The sequence below is a fragment of the Pseudophryne corroboree genome, chromosome 4 (assembly GCF_028390025.1).
Source record: "Pseudophryne corroboree isolate aPseCor3 chromosome 4, aPseCor3.hap2, whole genome shotgun sequence".
Classification (NCBI taxonomy): domain Eukaryota; kingdom Metazoa; phylum Chordata; class Amphibia; order Anura; family Myobatrachidae; genus Pseudophryne; species Pseudophryne corroboree.
Window position 1 is genome coordinate 792,627,622 of NC_086447.1, and position 26,626 is coordinate 792,654,247.

General features: G+C 45.8%; 1 protein-coding gene across 5 annotated transcripts in view; it reads right to left on the minus strand.

The window, feature by feature from the left end:
* Window positions 1–26,626, minus strand: part of THADA (THADA armadillo repeat containing) — a 1,252,206-nt gene that overhangs the window by 1,157,293 nt on the left and 68,287 nt on the right. For all 5 annotated transcript variants that reach the window (XM_063918333.1, XM_063918332.1, XM_063918334.1 and 2 more), the window contains exon 7: window positions 20,575–20,623. In XM_063918333.1, coding sequence (XP_063774403.1) covers window positions 20,575–20,623 — 49 coding nt within the window. The remainder of the gene's footprint in view (window positions 1–20,574; window positions 20,624–26,626) is intronic.

Here is a 26,626-nt window from a genome sequence, read left to right on the forward strand (position 1 = left end):
TCCCGGAATGAACACTGCTGACAGTGCTATCACATGATTTTCCGCCCAGCGAAGAATCCTTGCCACTTCCGTCATTGCCCTCCTGCTTCTCGTGCCGCCCTGTCTGTTTACGTGGGCGACTGCCGTGATGTTGTCCGACTGGATCAACACCGGCTGACCCTGAAGCAGAGGTCTTGCCTGACTTAGGGCATTGTAAATGGTCCTGAGTTCCAGGATATTTATGTGAAGTGACGTTTCCATGCTTGACCACAAGCCCTGGAAATTTCTTCCCTGTGTGACTGCTCCCCAGCCCCTCAGGCTGGCATCCGTGGTCACCAGGACCCAATCCTGAATGCCGAATCTGCGGCCCTCTAGGAGATGAGCACTCTGTAACCACCACAGGAGAGACACCCTTGTCCTTGGAGACAGGGTTATCCGCTGATGCATTTGAAGATGCGATCCGGACCATTTGTCCAGCAGATCCCACTGAAAAGTTCTTGCGTGGAATCTGCCGAATGGAATCGCTTCGTAAGAAGCCACCATCTTTCCCAGGACCCTTGTGCATTGATGTACTGACACTTGGCTTGGTCTTAGGAGGTTCCTGACTAGGTCGGATAACTCCCTGGCTTTCTCTTCCGGGAGAAACACCTTTTTCTGTACTGTGTCCAGAATCATTCCTAGGAACAGCAGACGTGTCATCGGAATCAGCTGCGATTTTGGAATATTTAGAATCCATCCGTGCTGTCGTAGTACTACTTGAGATAGTGCTACTCCGACCTCTAACTGTTCTCTGGACCTTGCCCTTATCAGGAGATCGTCCAAGTAAGGGATAATTAAGACGCCTTTTCTTCGAAGAAGAATCATCATTTCGGCCATTACCTTGGTAAAGACCCGGGGTGCCGTGGACAATCCAAACGGCAGCGTCTGAAACTGATAGTGACAGTTCTGTACCACAAACCTGAGGTACCCTTGGTGAGAAGGGCAAATTGGGACATGGAGGTAAGCATCCTTGATGTCCAGAGACACCATATAGTCCCCTTCTTCCAGGTTCGCTATCACTGCTCTGAGTGACTCCATCTTGAACTTGAACCTTTTTATATGTAAGTGTTCAAGGATTTCAGATTTAAAATGGGTCTCACCGAGCCGTCCGGCTTCGGTACCACAAACAGCGTGGAATAATACCCCTTTCCCTGTTGTAGGAGGGGTACCTTGATTATCACTTGCTGGTAATACAGCTTGTGAATGGCTTCCAATACCGCCTCCCTGTCGGGGGGAGACGTTGGTAAAGCAGACTTCAGGAACCGGCGAGGGGGAGACGTCTCGAATTCCAATTTGTACCCCTGAGATACTACCTGCAGGATCCAGGGGTCCACTTGCGAGTGAGCCCACTGCGCGCTGAAATTCTTGAGACGGGCCCCCACCGTGCCTGAGTCCGCTTGTAAGGCCCCAGCGTCATGCTGAGGACTTGGCAGAAGCGGGGGAGGGCTTCTGTTCGTGGGAAGAGGCTGTCTGCTGCAGTCTTTTTCCCCTTCCTCTGCCCCGGGGCAGATATGAGTGGCCTTTTGCCCGCTTGCCCTTATGGGGACGAAAGGACTGAGCCTGAAAAGACGGTATCTTTTTCTGCTGTGAGGTGACTTGGGGTAAAAAGGTGGATTTCCCAGCCGTTGCCGTGGCCACCAGGTCCGATAGACCGACCCCAAATAACTCCTCCCCTTTATACGGCAATACTTCCATATGCCGTTTGGAATCCGCATCACCTGACCACTGTCGCGTCCATAACCCTCTTCTGGCAGAAATGGACATCGCACTTACTCTTGATGCCAGAGTGCAAATATCCCTCTGTGCATCACGCATATATAGAAATGCATCCTTTAAATGCTCTATAGTCAATAATATATTGTCCCTGTCCAGGGTATCAATATTTTCAGTCAGGGAATCCGACCAAGACACCCCAGCACTGCACATCCAGGCTGAGGCGATTGCTGGTCGCAGTATAATACCAGTATGTGTGTATATACTTTTTAGGATATTTTCCAGCTTCCTATCAGCTGGTTCCTTGAGGGCGGCCGTATCAGGAGACGGTAACGCCACTTGTTTTGATAAGCGTGTGAGCGCCTTATCCACTCTAGGGGGTGTTTCCCAACGCGCCCTAACCTCTGGCGGGAAAGGGTATAATGCCAATAATTTTTTAGAAATTAGCAGTTTTTTATCGGGGGAAACCCACGCTTCATCACACACCTCATTTAATTCATCTGATTCAGGAAAAACTACGGGTAGTTTTTTCACACCCCACATAATACACTTTTTTGTGGTACTTGTAGTATCAGAAATGTTCAAAACCTCCTTCATTGCCGTGATCATGTAACGTGTGGCCCTACTGGAAAATACGTTTGTTTCCTCACCGTCGACACTGGAGTCAGTGTCCGCGTCAGTGTCTGTATTGACAATGCTAAATTCCTTGTCGTATAAACAACCCTTTATGAAGCTAAGAACACTGTACGCTGTTTACTTAAGAAGTACCGTAATGGTACGCTATTGGCGTAGCGATCGCTCAGCCGTAGGCGAGACGCTCAAGCGTCACGTTCGCTCACGGCCCAGTGATCACAGGACACGTTATTGGCTATGTCTAGGGGAATGATTCGCTGTAGCGTAGCGTACGCTCGAGACCACGAGGAGGTCACCAGCGATGCAGACGCTCACAACACTATACCTTTATGTTAAAACCTTATACCAATGAAATACACTGAATACCTTAATGTGAGTACAGGGTGTAAGTGCAACCTTGTGTAACCTGACTAACTACAAAGCTGCTTGAGCGTCACCGACGCTCAAGTGAACACTTAACACTATAGAAAATACACAGATACTGGTTTAGGTTCCAAAGCCTATTAACTGTATTATATCTAATATACTTGTAAAAAGGGGATAACAGTACAAATGATACACTACAATATAACAGAGACTTCCTAACCACAGAACTAAACAATAAATACAAAAAGACAATACTACACTGACCTAGATGCAATACAATACAATACTATAATACTATGAGAGATATAAGAGAAAAGAGGAGAGAGAGAGATAGAGAGAGAGAGAGAAATTGGCTCACAGAAAGACAATGATTACGGAGAGAAACTTACGCACAAAGGGTATGATCGCCTGCGCCTCGATATCCAGCTCCCGGCTATCAGCAGATAACCGTTGATGAGAGAGTGAGAGCTGGATGTGGTCGGCCTGCCTATTTATGCCCCACACACAATGCAATCTCCTGGTCCTACAATCCCATTGTCCATTGGCCGAAGGAATTCGGCCCTGCATCATAACAAAAGGTCATAGGGTGATTCATACAGGTGGGCTGTGACGATTTCCAACAGCTCAGGTGGGTGGGAAACTGGGTTTCCCGCCGCATACCCGAGTATGAGTAAATAATAGAAATGGACATAAACTTCTTATGTCCATAACTATTCGCACGAGCGATTAATACGCTCCAAACCAACACCGGAATATTGCTAATTAAATACTCTTCCGATGGGTACCAAACACTGCTGTATGATTCCTGTTAGACCCTTCGTACGATATAAAGAGGGATTCCTCAGCTCTGGGACATTGTATTTTAACCAAACTTTCAGAATCTATCAAAGGGACCATGATCTATAAACTACATTAATTGTGAAAATATGTAACGAATGAGTCGCACGCTACGACCACATAAACTCTACCGTAAATACACATACCGCGCCTGCGAGTGCACGCTATTGCGGGTATGCGCTTCCACGGGAGAGCGTACGCACGCGCAGCGCGGACCAGTGTGCGGTGCAAATATGGCAACGTGCATTGAGACATTTTTCTGACTTTGACAGTCCACCCTTTGGCAGTCAATAATAACTGCCACAAAACATTTAAGGAGAAAAATGTAAGTCAGGGGTTAATTGATTTCCATGGTTGGGTAAGGAAGAAGAGAGGAGTAGGTGTGAAAAGGGTATGACCTAGTGAGAAAGTAGAAGCATGTGTGTATGAGTCCATGTTTGGAGGGTCATGTATCATCGTGCCGTACGTGTGGTAAATCAAGCTTCGAGGTATTGCGAAGTATACATTTGAATTCCTTCTTGTCCTGTGGTACAGGTCTGTGGATGGGCTGTCAAACTCTACCGAGCTCATTTCGGCTGTGGTTGTAACAAAATGGGGATGCACATTTTAGTTGATGATACATGAATGGGGGAGGTATGTGGTTGCTGCTATCTGTGCCTGTATTCCCTATCGTCTATGTGTGTCATTACCTGAGGGTTGTAGAGATGAAGATAAAGAACACTTACGAAAAATGCAATGATATTCTATGTCAGGGAAATGTACATCTGTTGTTGAAGTTGTGTTCGGTATCTGTTGAGAGTCGTCTTCTTTGCGCTGTATTGCTCCTTGGGCATGAGCAAATAGCTTTGTCTGAGCCATCAGATTTACAAAAAATGTTGGGCTAGCGTGAGTTTAAAAATACTAGGGAAACTGGGGATCCATGGCAAAGTTCATCAAGTGTCCATATTTAAAGTTGTCAAATCTTCTTCTTTGGTCAATCCGTTGTCTGTATACATCTCGTCTCGTCAGCTTCCTCGTCCAAGGGGGTCTTTGTATCTTGGAGAAAAGCAGAAAAACAGGTGAAAGAAACGGACCGTATAATCGCATTTTCATCACATTCTGGTTTCTATCATTGGGTCATAAATCAAATCCAGGTTAATTACAGTTTCCTCGCTCCTCAAGCTCATCACTTTTGTACTTTGTTTGCACCTCATTAAAGCCTGCCCGCATCTAAATATCAATCCAATCGATATAACGACACCCAAGATACATAGTAGAAACTTTCCAACATCCATTATGACTCCTTGAGCCCAGTCTCCTAAACCGGAGAACCAATTTCGCGGGTTCAACCATGACACCCAACCAGTCAGCTCATTACCTACAGCAGCAAGGGTGAGATTGTGTTTTCGACGAAATTCCCACTTTAATTGCAGAATATCATCCATCTTTTGGTCTATGACCTCTACCGGATCCTCGGTGCTATTTGTGATATACGTGCAACACTTTATGCCGTACTGTGTTGCCAATGTAACACAATATCCGCCTGTTACTGCTGTAAGATAATTAAGAACCATCCTATGCTGAACTAGTTCTGTTTTGTAAGCTTGAAGTTCTCTTCCAGTGTATCTAAACGTGTCATCATACATTTCAGTGATATTATCTAACAAATTGGCGAGTGCGGAAATGTATCTATAATTCATCACACCTCGAGCGGTGCGAGTGAAATCTAACGCTACCAGAACCTGAATCCCGGTGGATTCATGGATAAGATCAGAGGCCGGATGCTCTAACCTTTCTGACAGTTGTCTTTTAACTCGGTGCTCGTAATGAGTGTGAGTATAAGGAGCTTGGGCACCACGGTGTATGTCCTTCATTTTGTCATGTGTAACAGTCATCACTTCAGGCAATACTTTTCCAATATAACACAATCCTTCAGAGTTTGGGGCAAGCCACTTGTACGCCTTTCTCCCGCATATGAAATATGCATCATCGGGGAGAACATATGGGACGGAGAAGGACATGACCATGTTACAAACCTTCCAGGTGAAATCTCCTGACCCTAATTCTTCCATCTGCCTAATGCACGTATCGGTTTGTACGATATGTGCACAGTATCCTGGTGATACCTCTCCAACTCTAGTAATCCTATTTCCTAGGGTATATCGATACCGGAAAGATTTTCCTCTACTGGCTATGTGGCGTACGAGCTCTGTATCTGTAGGCATTCTATCTGCTCTGTGTGAAAAGGTCATGGTAAGGTTGCTCCATGACACTTCCCAATTTCCCGGTTTTCTGGGATTGGAGATGTTAAAACATAAGAGGGACCTATCCACATGGTATTGGTGGAGCTTCAAACTAGGAGGGCTGGAGATGTTAAACCTCCGGTCCACCGGTCTCCCACCACTTAGCTCAAGTACCTCCCCTAACGTTAAAGGAAATGGTACTAGCCCTGATTTACTGTGACCCTGAGGTACTTGAGAGCATACCCAACAATCTGTTTGGTTTAACACGTTACCCACTAGAGAGTGATAGTCACTCAATGGATGCCGGTCCATATGGATATTAAAACTAGATTGGCATTTCTTTATGCATCCATCTAAAACCAGATTATCACAGAGCCTACAGATACAATTTTCTTCAGCTAACAATCCATCACAATTTCTTCTATCGGATCGTTTTCTGATACTCGCCTTTGCTTGTTGGTTTGGTTGATCTTGGAAAACTACGCCTCCATCATCATAATCGGAACCCATTCCAGAACCTCTCTCGACCTCTATGGTACTCTCGCCGGAACAGACTGCTCTGGTCAACATCATGGTTAACATCAAAATCCGGATCACAGTCTCTTGGGGCAAGTCCATCTTTGAGGAGGAAATAGAGAAGAATGAGAAGGGGGAAAAAGAAATTTTAAGGGAGAGGGGATGGGAAGTGGAGAAAACAATAAAAGGGAGAGGGGAGTCGACAGCTGCTTTCGATCTTCAAGGCTCAGGTGCCGCCTCAGTCCTCCTGGAACAGACACTCCAGTGATACAACCTCTACCGTCTGTTCCTTGTCACGGGACTTCTCGGGATCAGCAACCTTTTTGCAGTGGGATGAATGGACCCAAGTCTCTCTCTCAGCAACCTTCAATGCTGTGGTGCTGGTCAATAAGACCTGGTATGGTCCTTCCCATCTATCAATAAGACAACCTGAGCGTAGAAAATTTCGTATCATTACATAATCCCCAGGTTCAATGTCATGACAATTACTACCTGGTAAATCAGGAATCACCAACTTCAGATTATCATTTTGATTCCTCAACTGCTTACTCATGTTAATCAAGTATTTTACAGTTACTTCATTGTTACATTTCAAATCATCCTGAGGGTTAATCATGGCATGCGGTTGTCGACCAAACAGAATTTCAAAAGGAGACAGATTAAGAGGGGACCTGGGAGTGGTTCTGATGCTATACAAAACAATGGGTAAAGCTTCTGGCCATGTCAATCCTGTCTCTGCCATTACTTTACTCAATTTATTTTTAATAGTGCTGTTCACTCTTTCGACCTTCGCACTCGCCTGTGGACGGTACGGAGTGTGCAGCTTGCTATCAATTCCCATCAACTTACACATTCCTTGAAAGACATCACCTGTAAAATGGGTACCCCTATCACTTTCAATGATTCTAGGGATACCATATCTACATACAAATTCCTGCACAATTTTCTTAGCTGTAAACATAGCGGTATTTGTAGCTGCTGGAAAAGCTTCGACCCAATTCGAGAAAACATCTATACAGACAAGTACATATTTCAAATTTCTACATGGGGGTAATTGAATGAAGTCAATTTGTATTACTTGGAAAGGGCCGCCGGCAGGTGGGATATGGGATGGTTCTGTAGGTATTGCCTTTCCAATATTCTTTCTCAGACAGGTAAGGCATGACATTGCTCTCTTACTCGCATGAGAGGAGAATCCTGGGGCGCACCAGTATGCTCTTACCAATTTGCACATCCCCTCCTTGCCTAGATGAGTCAGCCCGTGAGCTGCTTCAGCCAGACATGGAAGGTATGCCCTGGGGGCCACTGGTTTACCATGTCCATCCGTCCAGAGCCCTGAGGACTCCTGGCCATATCCCTTTGCCTTCCAGACTGCTCTTTCCTGTGTGGAACACAAATTCTGCATCTCACACAACTTCTGTGTGTTGATGGTATTAAATACCATCAACTGTGTGGTGTCTGTCCGTGTGGGGGTAGCAGCTGCAAGCTTTGCGGCTTCGTCTGCTCGGCTGTTACCAAGGGATACTGGGTCTTGACTATATGTATGTGCTTTACATTTGATAACAGCCACTCTGTCGGGTTCCTGTATCGCTGTTAGAAGCCTTTTTATGTGAGCTGCATGCGCTATCGGTGTACCAGCCGCCGTCATGAAATTTCTGAGCCGCCATAGGGCTCCGAAATCATGGACTACCCCGAAGGCGTATCTAGAATCGGTGTAGATATTGGCAGACTTACCCTTAGCCAATTCACATGCTCTGGTTAGGGCGACCAGTTCAGCAACCTGGGCTGAGTGAGGTGGGCCTAGCGGTTCCGCTTCTATGGTGTCTTGGTCATCTACGACTGCGTATCCAGTACACAAGTCTCCCGAGTCTGACTGTCTGTGACAACTACCGTCCGTGTAGAACGTGAGTTCTGCATCTTCTAGTGGATTGTCACTGATGTCAGGCCTTGCGGTAAAATTTTGGGTCAAATATTCCATACAATCATGTGTATCTTCCTTTGCATTAAATCCTCCTTCCCCATCACTCTCACCTTCCACCCTTTGTGTCTGACCAGGCACACCTGGGAGAAATGTTGCAGGATTTAATGCACTGCATCTCCTTATGGTGATGTTTACTGGGGCCATTAATGCCAATTCCCATCTTGTAAACCTTGCTGATGAGACGTGTCTGGTTTGGGCAGAATTCAATAAGGCAGATACCGCATGCGGTGTATGGATTGTGAGATTGTGGCCTAGCACGACATCTTCGCTTTTCGTCACTAGCAATGCTATCGCCGCAACGCTACGCAAGCATGTGGGGAGGGATCGCGCTACCGTGTCTAGCTGAGCGCTGTAGTATGCAATTGGCCTGCTGGCATCACCGTGTTTTTGTGTTAGTACACCTGCTGCGCACCCAGCACTTTCTGTTCCGTATAGTTCAAAGGGTTTCCCATAGTCTGGCATACCTAGTGCTGGTGCCTGCGTTAGGCACTGTTTGAGTCTCTCAAATGCTGTTTCAGATTCGTCTGTATGCGAAATCCGATCAGGTTTGTTTGAAGAGACCATTTCCTGCAAAGGTAGCGCCAATATGGAAAACCCTGGGATCCAATTACGGCAATACCCACACATTCCTAAAAACGTCCTGATCTGTTGCTGGGTTTGTGGCAGTGTCATGTCTCTAATGGCTTGGATTCTATCAGCGGTCAGGTGTCTCAGTCCTTGTGTTAGACAGTGTCCCAAATATTTTACCTTAGCTTGGCATAATTGCAACTTGTCTTTGGAAACCTTGTGACCTGTGTCTGAAAGATGAAACAGGAGCTATTTCGTATCCTTCAGAGATGCCTCCAATGAATCAGAACACAGTAGTAGATCATCCACGTACTGTATCAACACTGATCCACTTTCCGGTTGGAAAGACTGTAAACAATCATGCAAAGCCTGAGAAAATATACTTGGACTATCTATGAAACCTTGGGGTAACCGAGTCCACGTGTATTGGACTCCTCTGTATGTGAATGCAAACAAATATTGGCTGTCAGGGTGCAGAGGTACCGAAAAGAAAGCGGAGCAGAGGTCAATAACAGTGAAAAATTTGGCAGTGGGAGGAATTTGCATTAGGATGACAGCTGGATTAGGCACTACGGGGAACTGACTCTCAACTATTTTGTTAATCCCCCTTAGATCCTGCACTAGCCTGTAACCCCTCCCCCCACTCTTTTTAACAGGGAAGATGGGACTATTTGCTGTGCTGGACGTTCTTACTAGAATGCCCTGTTGTAGCAAGCGCTCTATTACAGGAAAAACTCCTAACTCCACCTCTGGCTTCAGAGGATACTGTGGGATTTTTGGAGCTATCCTACCATCTTTTACTTGCACAACTACTGGAGCTACGTTTGCCATTAATCCAGTGTCCTGTCCATCTTTTGTCCAAAGTGACTCTGGTATCTGAGATGTCATCTCTTCTACTTGGGATGGATTCCTATTTGTCATAATGGAATGTGACATTAATTTTGATGGGGAGTCTAACATGTCTCGTACTTCCTGAGCGTGATTCTCAGGGATGTCCAAGAATACACCTTCAGGAGTACAATAAATGACGCAACCCATTTTACATAGTAAGTCTCTACCCAGGAGATTAGTTGGTGCCGATGCAGCCAGCAAAAAGGAATGCTTGGTATGCAAAGGCCCTATTGTAATCTCGGCTGGTTTGCTAACAGAGTAGTGCTGGACTACTCCTGTTACTCCCATGGCTGGAATTGTCCTACCAGTGGTTCTCATGCCCACTGTCGAATTTATCACTGACTTGGCCGCCCCTGTGTCTACAAGAAAGTTTAAAGTTTTACCAGCCACATTGATTGCAATCTCTGGTTCGCTTCCAAGACTGGCAATCAACTTAACTGGCTGCAGATTACAGGTATGGCCACACCCCTATTGGGTATGCTGACCTCCCTGAATCCCATTGGCAGCAACTACTTGTGGGGGAGTTAGCTGGGAACTACCAGAGGCATGCCAATCTCTGTTCGGGGGATATCTTTTTGTTTCCCCTGTATGTGGCTCAAAACTCCGCCTCTGTGGACCCTGCTCCCAATGTCGTGTGTTGTGTTGTTGTCTAGGGGGTTGAAAAGATCTTTGTACATTCTTTGTTCTACATTCTCGTGCAAAGTGTCCCGGTCTGTTACAAGAAAAACATGTTATTACACTTGCCTTACCCACAGGATTCGGTGGTACATACGCAGGCTGCCTTGTGGTCAGCGCCTGTATACTTACGGACATCAACTTATCACTTTGCGACTCTCTGTGCCTAGTGATGTTTCTGTCGTGATCAATAGCAGCCTCTCTCAATGTGGACACTGACAGACCTCGCCAACATGGCTGCGTGGTCTGTACCCTAGCTTTTAATGTTTCTTTCAAACCATCCATCAGTACAGATACTGCTACTTCTCGATGGTTTGGGTTGGTCTTAATGTCTTCTATACCAGTGTACTTTGCCATTTCTAATAGTGCCCGGTGAAAATATTCTGTTGCCGTTTCGGACTCCTTTTGCTTAATGGAAAATATTTTATTCCATTTAACAACGGCTGGGAAATACTCTTTTAACTGTAAATTTATCCTTTTTACATTATCCTTGTTGTACACGTCTGTAAGCGGTACATCTTTATCCAATGTACAATCAGCTAAAAACTGAGTTGCATCAACATTGGAAGGTAAACAAGCTCTTAGCAGTATCTGCCAATCCTTGTTGTTGGGTTCTACAGTGTTACCTAAATCCCTGATGTATTTTTGGCTAGCAACTAAATCCTTCCTGGGGTCAGGAAATTCGGACACTATTGTTCTTAATTCCATTCTGGAAAATGGAGTGTACATGGCAATGTTCCTTATGGGAGTGGCTCCAGACACATCTGTTTTTCCATTGGGAACTGCTATTACCCTTACAGGAGCAATTCTAACAGCCTCTTCCTGTGTAGATTCTACTGCTTGTTGTGGTACAATTGTTTCAGTGTAGTGCATGGTGCCGTACTTACCCGTTGACACGACCTCACCTATCCCTCCGCTAGGGGCTTTCACTAATCTCGAGGGTGTCGCTGTGCCTACTGTGGTCTCTGCTATGGTGGCTGCAAGAGAGAGAGCTGAAATTGTTGCTGAATCGTCTTCTTGATCACACTCCTGAGGAAGGTTCAAAACAGGGTACAACTTGCACGGGTTAATACTTGCATGAGTTATTTGGTTAACATCATTAACATTTACAGTGTTACTAAGAGTTTGTGTTTTACAACCCAGTGCGTTTCTCTCCGCAATCAACTTCTCTCCTGCAATGTATGGTGGGGGAGGAGCTGTGGCAATCAACTTCCTGACTGCCCCAGATCCTGCCGCCAGAGCCAAACCTCTCTGTATCTCACCTTCCTGGTGCCATAACTGTAAACAATCATGATGCTGAATTCGTCTCTTTGTTGATTTTACGAGACATATCCTCCTCCTTAAATTTTGTAACACTTCTGGACTGAAGCTACCTATTCTTGGGAATTTGTCCCTGTCTTGTACAGTCATTCTCTCCCATTCATCACATAAAACCTCTGTGTGACTACCGTATTTTTCACACATTACATATCGTGCCGACCCAACTGGTCGGTTCTCTGAATCAACCCGAACCGAGGTTGATCGCCCCCTACCGGAACAAATGGCCCCCATAATCTGCAGGCGTTGCTTATTCCTCCTTGGATCTTTATCTCAAGGTTTTCAGCGAACCCTTACAAACAAACCAAGATGTCCTTGGGCAGGCCGGCGGTGGTGGTTTATCAAGTACCCCACTTACTTCTCGCCCACGTTGGCCAGTACTGCAATCACTGTAACCAGAGCTGCGGTACCCAACCCAGGGCCCCTGTGAACCTTTATTTACTGGGGCGCGTTCCCCAGCAAGTATCGGTTGTTGGATAGTTCCTGAGTGACCAGCGAACTTCCCTTCCAAAAATAAAAAATTACACAAATCACGTCAGAATGTACAAATAGCGTTTGTGACCACTTTACTCTAATGGTATTAGGTCAGATTACTAACTACTGCACACAATTACGTGCGGTCCAATCGTTCAGTACACAAGCACTACTTGTCATGTACTGAAAGATCAATGGAATCGATGTTTCCGGCCGCGATTCCTTCAGCAAGAGCTTATGGCCTATATGGGTTCTGCACCAACACCCCAGGCGTTGTGCCACTGGACTTTTATAGCGGACCTTTTACCTTACGACCTCCTGGTCTTGTTCCTTATGACCTCCTGGTCTTGTTACCTTATGACCTCCTGGTCTTGTTACCTTATGACCTCCTGGTCTTGTTACCTTATGGTCCGCTATACTCTAATGCTCAAATATTATTTAACCAGGGATGCCTCCCTAGCCACCGTATATGTCACTTACACGTATGTCCCTTGACGAGTACCCGGCTTTCCTTTTGGTTCCACCTTAAAGTTATATAAACTTTTGTATACAAAACACACTCACTCAACACATGTACACTTTGTTTCTATATCTATTTCTGCGCAGAAATTGTCTTTAGGCCAAAAGTGTTACCAATTAGGAGCAGGATCTGTTAAACTAAATTTCAGATTTTTCCAAAAATAGATTTGCGTTATTTACCGCGTCGCGTTATCTACCGCTGTGCGTTAATTATCGCCTTTGCGTTACTTCACTTTATCACAGCTTGAGCTACGTGGGCGTAACCGGACGCTACGTTGCGTAATGAACGCTGCGTGCGTCTGCCTTTTGGATTGCGTACGCTAGTCTTTGTTAGCGACACGTGTACGCAATGCAAAGGATCCACCGTAACACAATATATACTTTTATCAATGTAAATGATCCCTGATCATCTACCGCACACCACACTGACTGTCTTATCTCCCAGACAAGCCGTGTGTTGGTCTATACTTTAACTATTACCTCTACTATGAAATAACAGCAAATCTCTTTTTAGCACTTTCTATCAACTATAAAAATTGGCAAACAGGAATAGTGATATACGAAATTTGAAAAAGAAATGCAGATAAATGTATGCGTGCGTGTATACGCAAGACAGAAGAGAAATAAAACAGTTTTAAAAGACACAAGCGTTTTGTTCTTACTTCAGGTTACCGGGTTCCTTCAGCACTCTTTATCTAAGCGAAGCAGACGCTTATCCCGCCAGCACTATGAGACAATCTCCCACCCTTTGCTGGGGGATAATGTCTGCTGATCTACCTAGTGCAGATGTGAGAAGTATAGGACGAGTCCCCAATTGACAATGCTAAATTCCTTGTCGTATAAACAACCCTTTATGAAGCTAAGAACACTGTACGCTGTTTACTTAAGAAGTACCGTAATGGTACGCTATTGGCGTAGCGATCGCTCAGCCGTAGGCGAGACGCTCAAGCGTCACGTTCGCTCACGGCCCAGTGATCACAGGACACGTTATTGGCTATGTCTAGGGGAATGATTCGCTGTAGCGTAGCGTACGCTCGAGACCACGAGGAGGTCACCAGCGATGCAGACGCTCACAACACTATACCTTTATGTTAAAACCTTATACCAATGAAATACACTGAATACCTTAATGTGAGTACAGGGTGTAAGTGCAACCTTGTGTAACCTGACTAACTACAAAGCTGCTTGAGCGTCACCGACGCTCAAGTGAACACTTAACACTATAGAAAATACACAGATACTGGTTTAGGTTCCAAAGCCTATTAACTGTATTATATCTAATATACTTGTAAAAAGGGGATAACAGTACAAATGATACACTACAATATAACAGAGACTTCCTAACCACAGAACTAAACAATAAATACAAAAAGACAATACTACACTGACCTAGATGCAATACAATACAATACTATAATACTATGAGAGATATAAGAGAAAAGAGGAGAGAGAGAGATAGAGAGAGAGAGAGAAATTGGCTCACAGAAAGACAATGATTACGGAGAGAAACTTACGCACAAAGGGTATGATCGCCTGCGCCTCGATATCCAGCTCCCGGCTATCAGCAGATAACCGTTGATGAGAGAGTGAGAGCTGGATGTGGTCGGCCTGCCTATTTATGCCCCACACACAATGCAATCTCCTGGTCCTACAATCCCATTGTCCATTGGCCGAAGGAATTCGGCCCTGCATCATAACAAAAGGTCATAGGGTGATTCATACAGGTGGGCTGTGACGATTTCCAACAGCTCAGGTGGGTGGGAAACTGGGTTTCCCGCCGCATACCTGAGTATGAGTAAATAATAGAAATGGACATAAACTTCTTATGTCCATAACTATTCGCACGAGCGATTAATACGCTCCAAACCAACACCGGAATATTGCTAATTAAATACTCTTCCGATGGGTACCAAACACTGCTGTATGATTCCTGTTAGACCCTTCGTACGATATAAAGAGGGATTCCTCAGCTCTGGGACATTGTATTTTAACCAAACTTTCAGAATCTATCAAAGGGACCATGATCTATAAACTACATTAATTGTGAAAATATGTAACGAATGAGTCGCACGCTACGACCACATAAACTCTACCGTAAATACACATACCGCGCCTGCGAGTGCACGCTATTGCGGGTATGCGCTTCCACGGGAGAGCGTACACACGCGCAGCGCGGACCAGTGTGCGGTGCAAATATGGCAACGTGCATTGAGACATTTTTCTGACTTTGACAGTATCGACCTGAGGTAACGGGCGTTTTATAGCCCCTGACGGTGTTTGAGACGCCTGTACAGGTATTAACTGATTTGCCGGCTGTCTCATGTCGTCAACAGTCTTTTGTAAAGTGCCGACACTATCACGTAATTCTTTCCATAAGACCATCCAGTCAGGTGTCGACTCCCTAGGGGGTGACATCACTAACACAGGCAATTGCTCCGCCTCCACACCATTTTCCTCCTCATACATGTCGACACAGCGTACCGACACACAGCACACACACAGGGAATGCTCTGATAGAGGACAGGACCCCACTAGCCCTTTGGGGAGACAGAGGGAGAGTTTGCCAGCACACACCAGAGCGCTATATATATACAGGGATAACCTTATACAGGTTGAGTCTCCCTTATCCAAAATGCTTGGGACCAGAGGGATTTTGGATATGGGATTTTTCCGTATTTTGGAATAATTGCATACCATAATGAGATATCATGGTGATGGGACCTAAATCTAAGCACAGAAGGCATTTATGTTACATATACACCTTATACACATAGCCTGAAGGTTATTTTAGCCAATATTTTTTATAACGTTGTGCATTAAACAAAGTGTGTCTACATTCACACAATTCATTTATATTTCATATACACCTTATACACACAGCCTGAAGGTCATTTAATACAATATTTTTAATAACTTTGTGTATTAAACAAAGTTTGTGTACATTGAACCATCAAAAAACAAAAGGTTTCACTATCTCACTCTCACTCAAAAAAGTCCGTATTTCGGAATATTCCGTATTTCGGAATATTTGGATATGGGATACTCAACCTGTATAAGTGTTTTTCCCTAATATAGCTGCTGTATATATTAATATGCCAAATTAGTGCCCCCCCTCTCTTGTTTTACCCTGTTTCTGTAGTGCAGGACTGCAGGGGAGAGTCAGGGAGCCTTCCTCCAACGGAGCTGTGAGGAAAAAATGGCGCCAGTGTGCTGAGGAGATAGGCTCCGCCCCTTTTTCGGCGGCCTTTCTCCCGCTTTTTAATGGAAAAATTGGCAGTGGTTAAATGCATCCATATAGCCCAGGAGCTATATGTGATGTATTTTTTGCCAAAAAAAGGTTTTTTATTGCGTCTCAGGGCGCCCCCCCCAGCGCCCTGCACCCTTAGTGACCGGAGTGTGAAGTGTGCTGAGAGCAATGGCGCACAGCTGTGGTGCTGTGCGCTACCTTATTGAAGACAGACGTCTTCTGCCGCCGATTTTCCGGACCTCTTCACTCTTCTGGCTCTGTAAGGGGGCCGGCGGCGCGGCTCCGGGACCCATCCATGGCTGGGCCTGTGATCGTCCCTCTGGAGCTAATGTCCAGTAGCCTAAGAAGCCCAATCCACTCTGCACGCAGGTGAGTTCGCTTCTTCTCCCCTTAGTCCCTCGGTGCAGTGAGCCTGTTGCCAGCAGGTCTCACTGAAAATAAAAAACCTACTTTAAACTTTTACACTAAGCAGCTTAGGAGAGCCCCTTAGCCTGCACCCGTCTCGTTCGGGCACAAAAATCTAACTGAGGCTTGGAGGAGGGTCATAGGGGGAGGAGCCAGTGCACACCAGGTAGTCCTAAAGCTTTTTACTTTTGTGCCCAGTCTCCTGCGGAGCCGCTATTCCCCATGGTCCTTTCGGAGTCCCCAGCATCCACTAGGACGTTAGAGAAAGATGTATTAACCTGGAGAAGGCATAAGGAAGTGATAAACCGGTGATAAGTGCAAGGTGATAAACGCACCAGCCAATCAGCTCCAATATGTAAATTGACAGTTAGGAGCCGACTGGCTGGTGCGTTTATCACCTTGCGCTTATCACTGGTTTATCACTTCCTTATGCTTTCTCCAGGTTAATACATCAGAGAGATACTGTAAATGACCAGCCAACCAGCACCTGTCATTTTTCAAACACAGCCTGTGACATGGCAGTTAGGAAGCTGGTTGGCTGGTCATTTATCTCTCCTTATGCATCTCAGATTTATCTCTTGTTAACGATTAACACATTTGGGCCTTAGTGCCACTGTAGAAGATAAAGAAGCGAGGAGTCCAAGGAGTAGATGGAAAGACAGGAGGAAAGCCTATTTGGTTGGCCAGTCCAGAGCAATCAAAATTGCCTGAACCCTTGTTCTCTTTATGAGTTTTAGGATTCTTGGAATAAGTGGAAGCGGAGGGAACACATACACTGACCTGAACACCCACAGAGTTACCAGGGCATCCACAGCCACTGCTTGTGGGTCTCTCGACCTGGAACAGTACCTCCGAAGTTTTTTGTTGAGACGTGAGGCCATCATGTCTATTTGAGACACACCCCGGCGACTGGTCACGTCTGTGAACACCTCCGGATGGAGGCCCCATTCTCTTGGATGGAGTTCGTGCCTGCTGAGGAAGTCCGCTTCCCAGTTGTCCACTCCTGGAAAGAATATTGCTGACAACTTATGTAGGCCACCGTCGTTACATTGTCCGACTGTACTTGAATGGCCTGATGTCGCAGGAGGTGTGCCGCTTGAAGGAGACCGTTGTATACGGCTCGTAGTTCCAGAATGTTTATTGAAAGAATGGATTCCAGACTTGACCACCTTCCTTGGAAGGTTTCCCCCTAACCCCTGAGGCTTGCATCCGTGGTTAGAAGGATCCAGTCCTGAATCCCGAACCTGCGGCCCTCCAGAAGGTGAGGCATTTGCAGCCACCAGAGGAGTGAAATCCTTGCTTTCGGCGATAGACGTATCCTCTGGTGCATGTGTAGGTGAGATCCCGACCACTTGTCTAGGAGATCCAGTTGAAAGGACCGTGCATGAAATCTTCCGTACTTAAGAGCCTCGTAGGTGGCAACCATCTTCCCCAGAAGGCGAATGCACTGATGAACCTGAACTGCCGGTGCGATGCCCCGCGATGTCGCGTCGCGGGGCATCGCGCAAGTGTATGGGCAGCATTTCCCAGACATACTGCTTGTACACACCTGCAGATCAGCAAAAGATATATTGGACAACCAACTGATTGGCCAATATATCTGCCAGTGTGTACCCAGCATAACTCTAATCCACCCCTCTGGCAGCCTAACCCTAAACCTAATTATCACTGTCTGTATCAGTTGGCATTGTAGCAGTCGAGATTCCACTGTGGGGATTCTGACCACCCCTTTTTTTTTTTAAACATTAATTTTATTGTAAAATATAAGATATACAGTACATACAAGTTGAAAAATGACCAGTCAGCACCAAAAAGAGATTTAAAAAAAAGGGAACACAGTCCCAAACATGATAACAAACAAACATAGGTGCGTGTAAAGGTGCATAATATATACGTTATGGTAAGAACTTATCGTTGATAACGGTATTTCTCCTAATTCCACACGTTCCACAGGATACATTGGGATATGGTGGAGCGACAGCGGATCTGCACCAAACGGTCAAAGCTTTCGGCCTCCCAGCATGCAATGGGCCCGTCCATATATCCCTGCCTCCTGGCTCAGACAAATCCGTTTTTTGTTTGGTGCGGCAGGAGCCGGACCATGGTCAAAGGGCTGCTGGTTTTCAGCAGCCATAGGCTTTTTTATTTTATTTTTATAGTCTTACTATTTTTCTGAGTGATCTTTCTAAACAGGTTTAAGGGTGGCTTTCTTGATAGTGCAAGTGTCAACACGAACGGTATGGATCCAAAAGAAAATTGCCAATCTACAGGATGTGCGCATTTTTTTACAGGGAATGTTGCGCATTAACCTCCTTTTGTTCCTCCTACAGTGCCTTGGGACCGAAGTTTAGTTCTAAAGGCCCTTCAAGTTGCCCCATTTGAACCACTTAAAAGAGTGGATTTTAAATGGTTGACAGCTAAAGTTCTCTTTCTGCTGGCCATGGCTTCAGCTAGAAGAGGTTCAGATTTAGGGGCATTGTTATGTCGTCCTCCATTTCTGATTTTTTTATTCAGATAAAGCAGTTCTCAGAACTAAAATCTGGGTATCTTCCTAAGGTGGTGTTCAAATTCCACCTTAACAAAAAAATTGTAGTTCCGGCTTTTGAGGGGCCGGACTTTTCTGCAGGAGATGCATCATTGGACGTAGTCTGTGCCTTAAGGATCTACGTAAATCGTACCAGTGCTATCAGAAAGACAGATTCTCTCTTTGTTCTCTACAGATTTCACAAGACAGGATGACCTGCTGGTAAGAAGACACTGGCGAGGTGGCCTTGGATGACTATTTCAGAAGCATATTCTCAAGCTGATCTCCCGGTTCTGGATAATGGGGGTAATTCCAAGTTGATCGCAGCAGGAAATTTTTTTAGCAGTTGGGCAAAACCATGTGCACTGCAGGGGGGCAGATATAACATTTGCAGAGAGTTAGATTTGGGTGGGTTATTTTGTTTCTGTGCAGGGTAAATACTGGCTGCTTTACTTTTACACTGCAATTTAGATTGCAGATTTAACTCACCACACCCAAATCTATCTCTCTCTGCACATGTTATATCTGCCTCCCCTGCAGTGCACATGGTTTTGCCCAACTGCTAACAAAAATACTGCTGCGATCAACTCAGAATTACCCCCAATGTCTCTGCTCACTCTACTCGTAAGGTAGGTCCATCTTGGACAGCACAACGTGGTGCTTTAGCAGAACAAATATGTAAGGCAGCCACACGGTCTTCCATTAACACATTCATTAGACATTATGGCGTGGATACCTTTGCCTCTCAGGACGCTGAATTCGGGCGTAAGGTTCTCCTGTCCAGGAGCGTCCCCACCACTAAATTGCTTTGGGAAATCTCATTGTTATCCTGTGGATAACCTGTGGACCCTGCAGGAGAAATGAACGCCGTCGCTCTTTTTCACCCTTCCTGTGTGGGACAATTTCTACATACACAGAATCAAGCAGTGAAACAGGAACCAGCTATGTGTAGTATCTGCTGACAGCATTACCACCACTTGAGTCATTAATTAGATAAGGGTAATTAAAGCCTGAATCCTAATGACATTGGACAGAAGTGGGGTGGAGAACACCTTGAGTATTTAGGATATAATTACTCAAGGTAATTATATCCTAAATAGAGCACCGATTTGTCATCTACACTGGGGGGCTAGTAACTTTTAAGGGGGGTACTCACGGAGCGATATTCTAAGCAATCTGACTAGATTGCTTAGAATATCAGCATGATCGCTCAGTGTGTAGCCCCCTCGGCGATAGCGATGCGCGGCCCCGCACATCGCTATCGCTGCTGCTAGATTGGCCTGCATGCAGGCCAATCTAGTGGGTCGCTCTCTTCACCCGCTGGGTGAAATGAGCGGCCCCCCCGTCTCCCCCCCGCACGCTCAGCACAGATCGCGCTGTGCTGAGCGGCAGGAGAGATGTGTGCTGAGCGGTTCGCTCAGCACACATCTCTCCCACATCGGCCCGTGGGTACTGGGCTTTACTATTACAGTTATAACAACAATGCTTTCATTTCATGAGAACACAGACAGTAGCATGGGGCATCACCCGTCCACATAATCAAAATATTCTGTTCTTCCTTGCTCAAAACTTGGGATTATACACTAAAAATGGTTACAGTGTGTTCCTTTATCACATTCCATAATGGACAGGAATAATTAGTATATAAAACATTTTGTTCTGCACTCACTTGTTTTGACTTTGAAATGTATGCAAAACCTTTACCAGGAATCGAAGTACTGTGGAAAGAGAAAAAAAAATATTCACCAATGAGCATGTCCTTGAATTGGAAGACAGCTGAGAATATCTTGTGAGCTGTGGCTGACTGCCCATTCACATCACACTTTTTCTATTTTATATTTTCTTCTGCAATACAAAAAGTCTAAAAAAAATTACCGGCACTTTTTGACTGGAACAGGTCGAATTTTCATTTGACCTATTCAATGAAGGTGCAGTTTTTCCGACTGTCGGAAAAACCGGCACTTGTCGAAAAACAAGTGGATCGGCGGATTAACCGCGGATCCACGTGTTTCTGGGGAATTCACGGCTGTATTCGACAGTTTTAGTGTAATGCAGATTCGACTCGTTAACAAGTCGACTCTACATTGTTGGAATGCTGGCAGTTTCCGGCCAGCATTGAATTGTGAACTGTCGGATCCTTTCCAACGGAAAGGATCCGACATTTCAGTATTCAATTAGTGGCCAAATCCGACACATTCCCGACAATGCCAATACGTCTTTTTTTAAAGTTGGACTGACATTGTCAGAAACGGGGCTAAAACCTGTCGGATTTGGCCGCGAATCCGACAAAACACGTGGATCAGCGGCTAATCCGCCGATCCACGTGCTTTCCGACAAGTCGAATTTTCTGACTTGCCGGATAAACGGGAGTTTGATTGAATAGGTTGAATCTGGATTCAACCTTAAACTTCCATTTATCCGACAAGTCGGGAAATTCGGGGAATTGAATACAGCCCTAAGCAATGAATGAAATGTATTTATGTACTTCTCACGAGTTGCCACTAGGTGGCAAACCTAGAAGTAGAAAGTGCCAACAAAAAAGTTTTGGAACATACACAGAATGAGAATATTTTAAAAATCGTATCAGTTTCTTCATACTGACCGGCCAAACACTGCCAGCAAGTGGTGTAAATCGTTCAGCTTAAAATGTCACAACTATGATTAAGTTCCATTCATCTACTTTGTGACAAGGGAGCAGGAGAGATGGAAGTACATGACTTGCCTGCCAAAGCAAATGATGGAACATTGATATGGGAGAGGGGAGGACAATCTTATACCCCCATCTCTGCTTTGTCATCTGCTCTTGCCCGTGCTGCTCTCCCTGCGCACAGCACCAGTGTCTCCCCGTAATCTCAGCGCCAAATTCAACAATGTTAACAATAATTACATGTAATTGTTGGGGTGATGTTCAGCAAAATGCAGAAAAACAGGTTAAATGACGAGGGACAGTATATGGGGGTGTTTGTATTGAAGCGGCAAGTGTTGAATCTTGCAGATGGGAATTAAAAAAAAAATTTTTTCCAATAAACAAAAGCTGCTTAAAATGACACAAAAATCAACTTACAGACACCAAAAATAGGATTTTAATAACTACCGGTAAATCCTTTTCTCTTAGTCCGTAGAGGATGCTGGGGATGCTTCAAGAACCATGGGGTATAGACGGGATCCGCAGGAGACATGGGCACTCTAAAGACTTTGAATGGGTGTGAACTGGCTCCTCCCTCTATGCCCCTCCTCCAGACTCCAGTTTAAGGAACTGTGCCCAGCGAGACGGACATTTCGAGGAAAGAATTGATTGTTAAAACACGGTGAGCATCTTACCAGCTCACACCTCAAGTATGCCACAGAACGTGGCATTCAATAGAACACCAGCCGACGGCAAGAAAAAATATGCAGCAATACGCTGACAGAAAGTGTAACACAACCTGCGTGTAAACACAACCAATAACAGCATAACACATGTAACGTCATGAACAACGTCAGCCACAGGCTGACTGAACGCAACACAACATGTGTGTAACCATAACCAATAACTGCAGATACAGCCCGTACTGGGACGGGCGCCCAGCATTCTCTACGGACTAAGAGAAAAGGATTTACCGGTAGGTATTAAAATCCTATTTTCTCATACGTCCTAGAGGATGCTGGGGATGCTTCAAGAACCATGGGGTTTATACCAAAGCTCTAGAACGGGCGGGAGAGTGCGGATGACTCTGCAGCACCGATTGACCAAACAAGAGGTCCTCCTCAGCCAGGGTATCAAACTAGTAAAACTTCGCAAAGGTGTTTGATCCCAACCAAGTAGCAGCTCGGCAAAGCTGTAATGCCGAGACCCCTCGGACAGCCACCCAGGATCAGCCCACCTTTCTGGTAGAATGGGCCTTAACCGATTTCGGTAACGGCAATCCCGCCGTAGAATGAGCCTGCTGAATCGTATTACAGATTCAGCGTGCAATAGTCTGCTTGAAAGCAGGAGCCCCAATCTTGTTGGGAGCCCACAGGACAAACAGAGCCTCTGTTTTCCTAATCTGAGCCGTACTGGCGACCTAGATTTTCAAAGCTCTGACCACATCGAGAGACTATGATTCCGCCAAGGCGTCACTAGCCACTGGCACCACAATAGGCTGGTTTACGTGAAACGATGAAACCACTTTTGGCAGAAATTGCTGACGAATTCTCAACTCCGCTCTATCTGCATGGAAGATTAAATAGGGGCCTTTGTGAGACAAAGCCGCCAATTCAGACACCCGCCTTGCGGATGCCAACGCCAACAGCATGACTACTTTCCAAGTAAGGAATTTCAACTCAACCTTACGTAAAGGTTCAAACCAATGAGATTGCAGGAACTGCAACACCACATTAAGATCTCATGGAGCCACTAGGGGCACAAAGAGAGGTTGGATGTGCAGCACGCCTTTTACGAAGGTCTGAACTTCTGGAAGGGAGGCCAAGGGGTATATGCAATTGCGGTCGAATTCCGGCTGGAATTCAACCGTTTTTTAATTCGACACAATTCGACACCCTGCAGCCGGGACCTGAATTCGACATATTCAATAAAAAACGGATTCGACAGTCCCGCTGTCGAAAAACGGACCAATTGACGGATATGTGCGTCCTGGATTCGACTTTTTGGACGGCACAAAAGTGTTTAAAAAACCCAGAAAAAAATTGTGTGGGGTCCCCCCTCCTAAGCATAACCAGCCTCGGGCTCTTTGAGCCAGTCCTGGTTGTAAAAATACGGGGGGGAAAATTGACATGGGATCCCCCGTATTTTTACAACCAGTACCGGGCTCTGCGTCCGGTCCTGGTGCAAAAAATACGCGGGATAAAAAGCGTAGGGGGTCCCCCGTATTTTTCACACCAGCACCGGGCTCCACTAGTCAGAGAGATAATGCCACAGCCGGGGGACACTGTTATATCGGTCCCTGCGGCCCCGGCATTAAATCACTAAGTAGTCACCCCTGGCCGGGGTACCCTGGAGGAGTGGAGACCCCTTCAATCAAGGGCCCCCCCCCCTCCAGCCACCCAAGGGCCAGGGGTGAAGCCCGAGGCTGTCCCCCCCCCCCCATCCAAGGGTGCGGATGGGGGGCTGATAGCCTTGTGTCAAATAAAAGAGTATTGTTTTTTGTAGCAGAACTACAAGTCCCAGCAAGCCTCCCCCGCAAGCTGGTACTTGGAGAACCACAAGTACCAGCATGCGGGGGGAAACGGGCCCGCTGGTACCTGTAGTTCTACTCCAAAACAAATACCCAATTAAAAACAGTACACGCACACCGTGAAAGTAAAACTTTATTACATACATGCACACCAACATACACACATACTTACCTATGTTCACACGAGGTTCGGTCCACTTCTCCAAGTAGAATCCACGGTGTACCTGAAAATAAAATTATACTCACCAAAATCCAGTGTAGATCCGTCCTCTTCTTTTTTGTAATCCACGTACTTGGCAAAAAAAGAAAACGCATTTACCCGGACCACGCACTGAAAGGGGTCCCATGTTTACACATGGGACCCCTTTCCCCGAATGCCGGGACCCCATGTGACTCCTGTCACAGAGGGTCCCTTCAGCCAATCAGGGAGCGCCACGTCGTGGCACTCTCCTGATTGGCTGTGCGCGTCTGAGCTGTCAGACGCGCATAGCACATAGCTGCTCCATTATCTTCAATGGTGACCGCGAGTAACCTCACCGCTGACCGCAAAGTTCCCATCATTGAAGATAATGGAGCGGCATATGCTATGCGCGTATAACAGCTGAAGGGACCCTCTGTGACAGGAGTCACGTGGGGTCCCGGCATTCGGGGAAAGGGGTCCCATGTGTAAACATGGGACCCCTTTCAGTGCGTGGTCCGGGTAAATGCGTTTTCTTTTTTTGCCAAGTACGTGGATTACAAAAAAGAAGAGGACGGATCTACACTGGATTTTGGCGAGTATAATTTTATTTTCAGGTACACCGTGGATTCTACTTGGAGAAGTGGACCGAACCTCGTGTGAACATAGGTAAGTATGTGTGTATGTTGGTGTGCATGTATGTAATAAAGTTTTACTTTCACGGTGTGTGTGTACTGTTTTTATTTGGGTATTTGTTTTGCAGTAGAACTACAGGTACCAGCGGGCCCTTTTTCCCCACACATGCTGGTACTTGTGGTTCTCCAAGTACCAGCTTGCGGGGGAGGCTTGCTGGGACTTGTAGTTCTGCTACAAAAAACAATACTCTTTTATTTGACACAAGGCTATCAGCCCCCCATCCGCAGCCCTTGGATGGGGGGGACAGCCTCGGGCTTCACCCCTGGCCCTTGGGTGGCTGGAGGGGGGGACCACTTGATTTAAGGGGTACCCACTCCTCCAGGGTACCCCGGCCAGGGGTGACTAGTTGGGGATTTAATGCCACGGCCGCAGGGACCGGTATAAAGTGTCCCCTGGCTGGGGAATTATCTCTCCAGCTAGTGGAGCCCAGTGCTGGTGTTGAAAATACAGGGGACCCCTACGTCTTTTGTCCCCCGTATTGTTTGCTCCAGGACCGGACGCAGAGCCCGGTGCTGGTTGTAAAAATACGGGGGATCCCCTGTCAATTTTTTCCCCGTATTTTTACAACCAGGACCGGCTCAAAGAGCCCGAGGCTGGTTATGCTTAGGAGGGGGGACCCCACGCATTTTTTTTCTGGATTTTTAACCCATTCCCACTAAAAAAACATGCTCTGATCTCTCCATATTATTTTAGTCAGTAAAAAAAAAAAAAAAAAAATCTTTTGAAAAATATATAAATAATACTTGTGGCTCCTAATAGACAAACCAAGTAGATAATCCCTTCTAATATAAATATATATGCTATTAGTAACAAAAACACCACACAAAAAAACATGTTTTTAAAATTTTTTATTAGATTCCGCCAGCAAAATGAGGCGGACTGAAATTGACGAAATGACTGTCGAAAAGCACTGTTGTCGAATCGACATTCTTCAATTGAATATACTTTTGGCGAAAAGCCGCATTTTTACCATTGCAGACATGTCGAATTTAACAACTGTCGAATTTCAAAAAGTCGAATCTGAAACGTCCGTTTTTTTGTCGAAAAGTACTGTATTGCATTGTCGAATTTTTTTTTGGTGTCGAAAATGCCCCGTTTTTCGACATTTGCGGCAATTTGACCGCAATTGCATATACCCCCAAGTCTTTCTGAAAGAAAATTGATAAGGCCGAAATTTGTACTTTAATGGAGCCTAACTTTAGGCCCGCATCCACACCTGCTTGCAAAAAATGGAGAAAACGCCCTAGCTGAAATTCTTCTGTAGGAGCCTTCTTGGATTCACACCAAGACACACATTTTCTCCAAATACGGTGGTAATGCTTCACCGCTACTGCTTTTCTAGCCTGAAGTAGTGTGGGAATGACTTCCCTGGGAATAGCCTTTCGGGCTAGGATTTGGCGTTCAACCGTCATGCCGTCAAACGCAGCCACGGTAAGTCTTGGTACATGCACGGTCCTGCATGTATCGCCTGAACCCTTGTTCTACTAATGATCTTTATCACCTTTGGAATGAGTGGAAGTGGAGGGAACACATAGACCGACTGAAACACCCACGGTGTCACTAGGGCTTCCACCGCTATTGCTTGAGGGTCCTCGACCTGAAACAATATCTCTGAATCTTCTTGATGAGGCGAAACGCCATCATGTCTATTTGAGGAATTCCCCAACAACTTGTCACTTCTGTGAAAAATT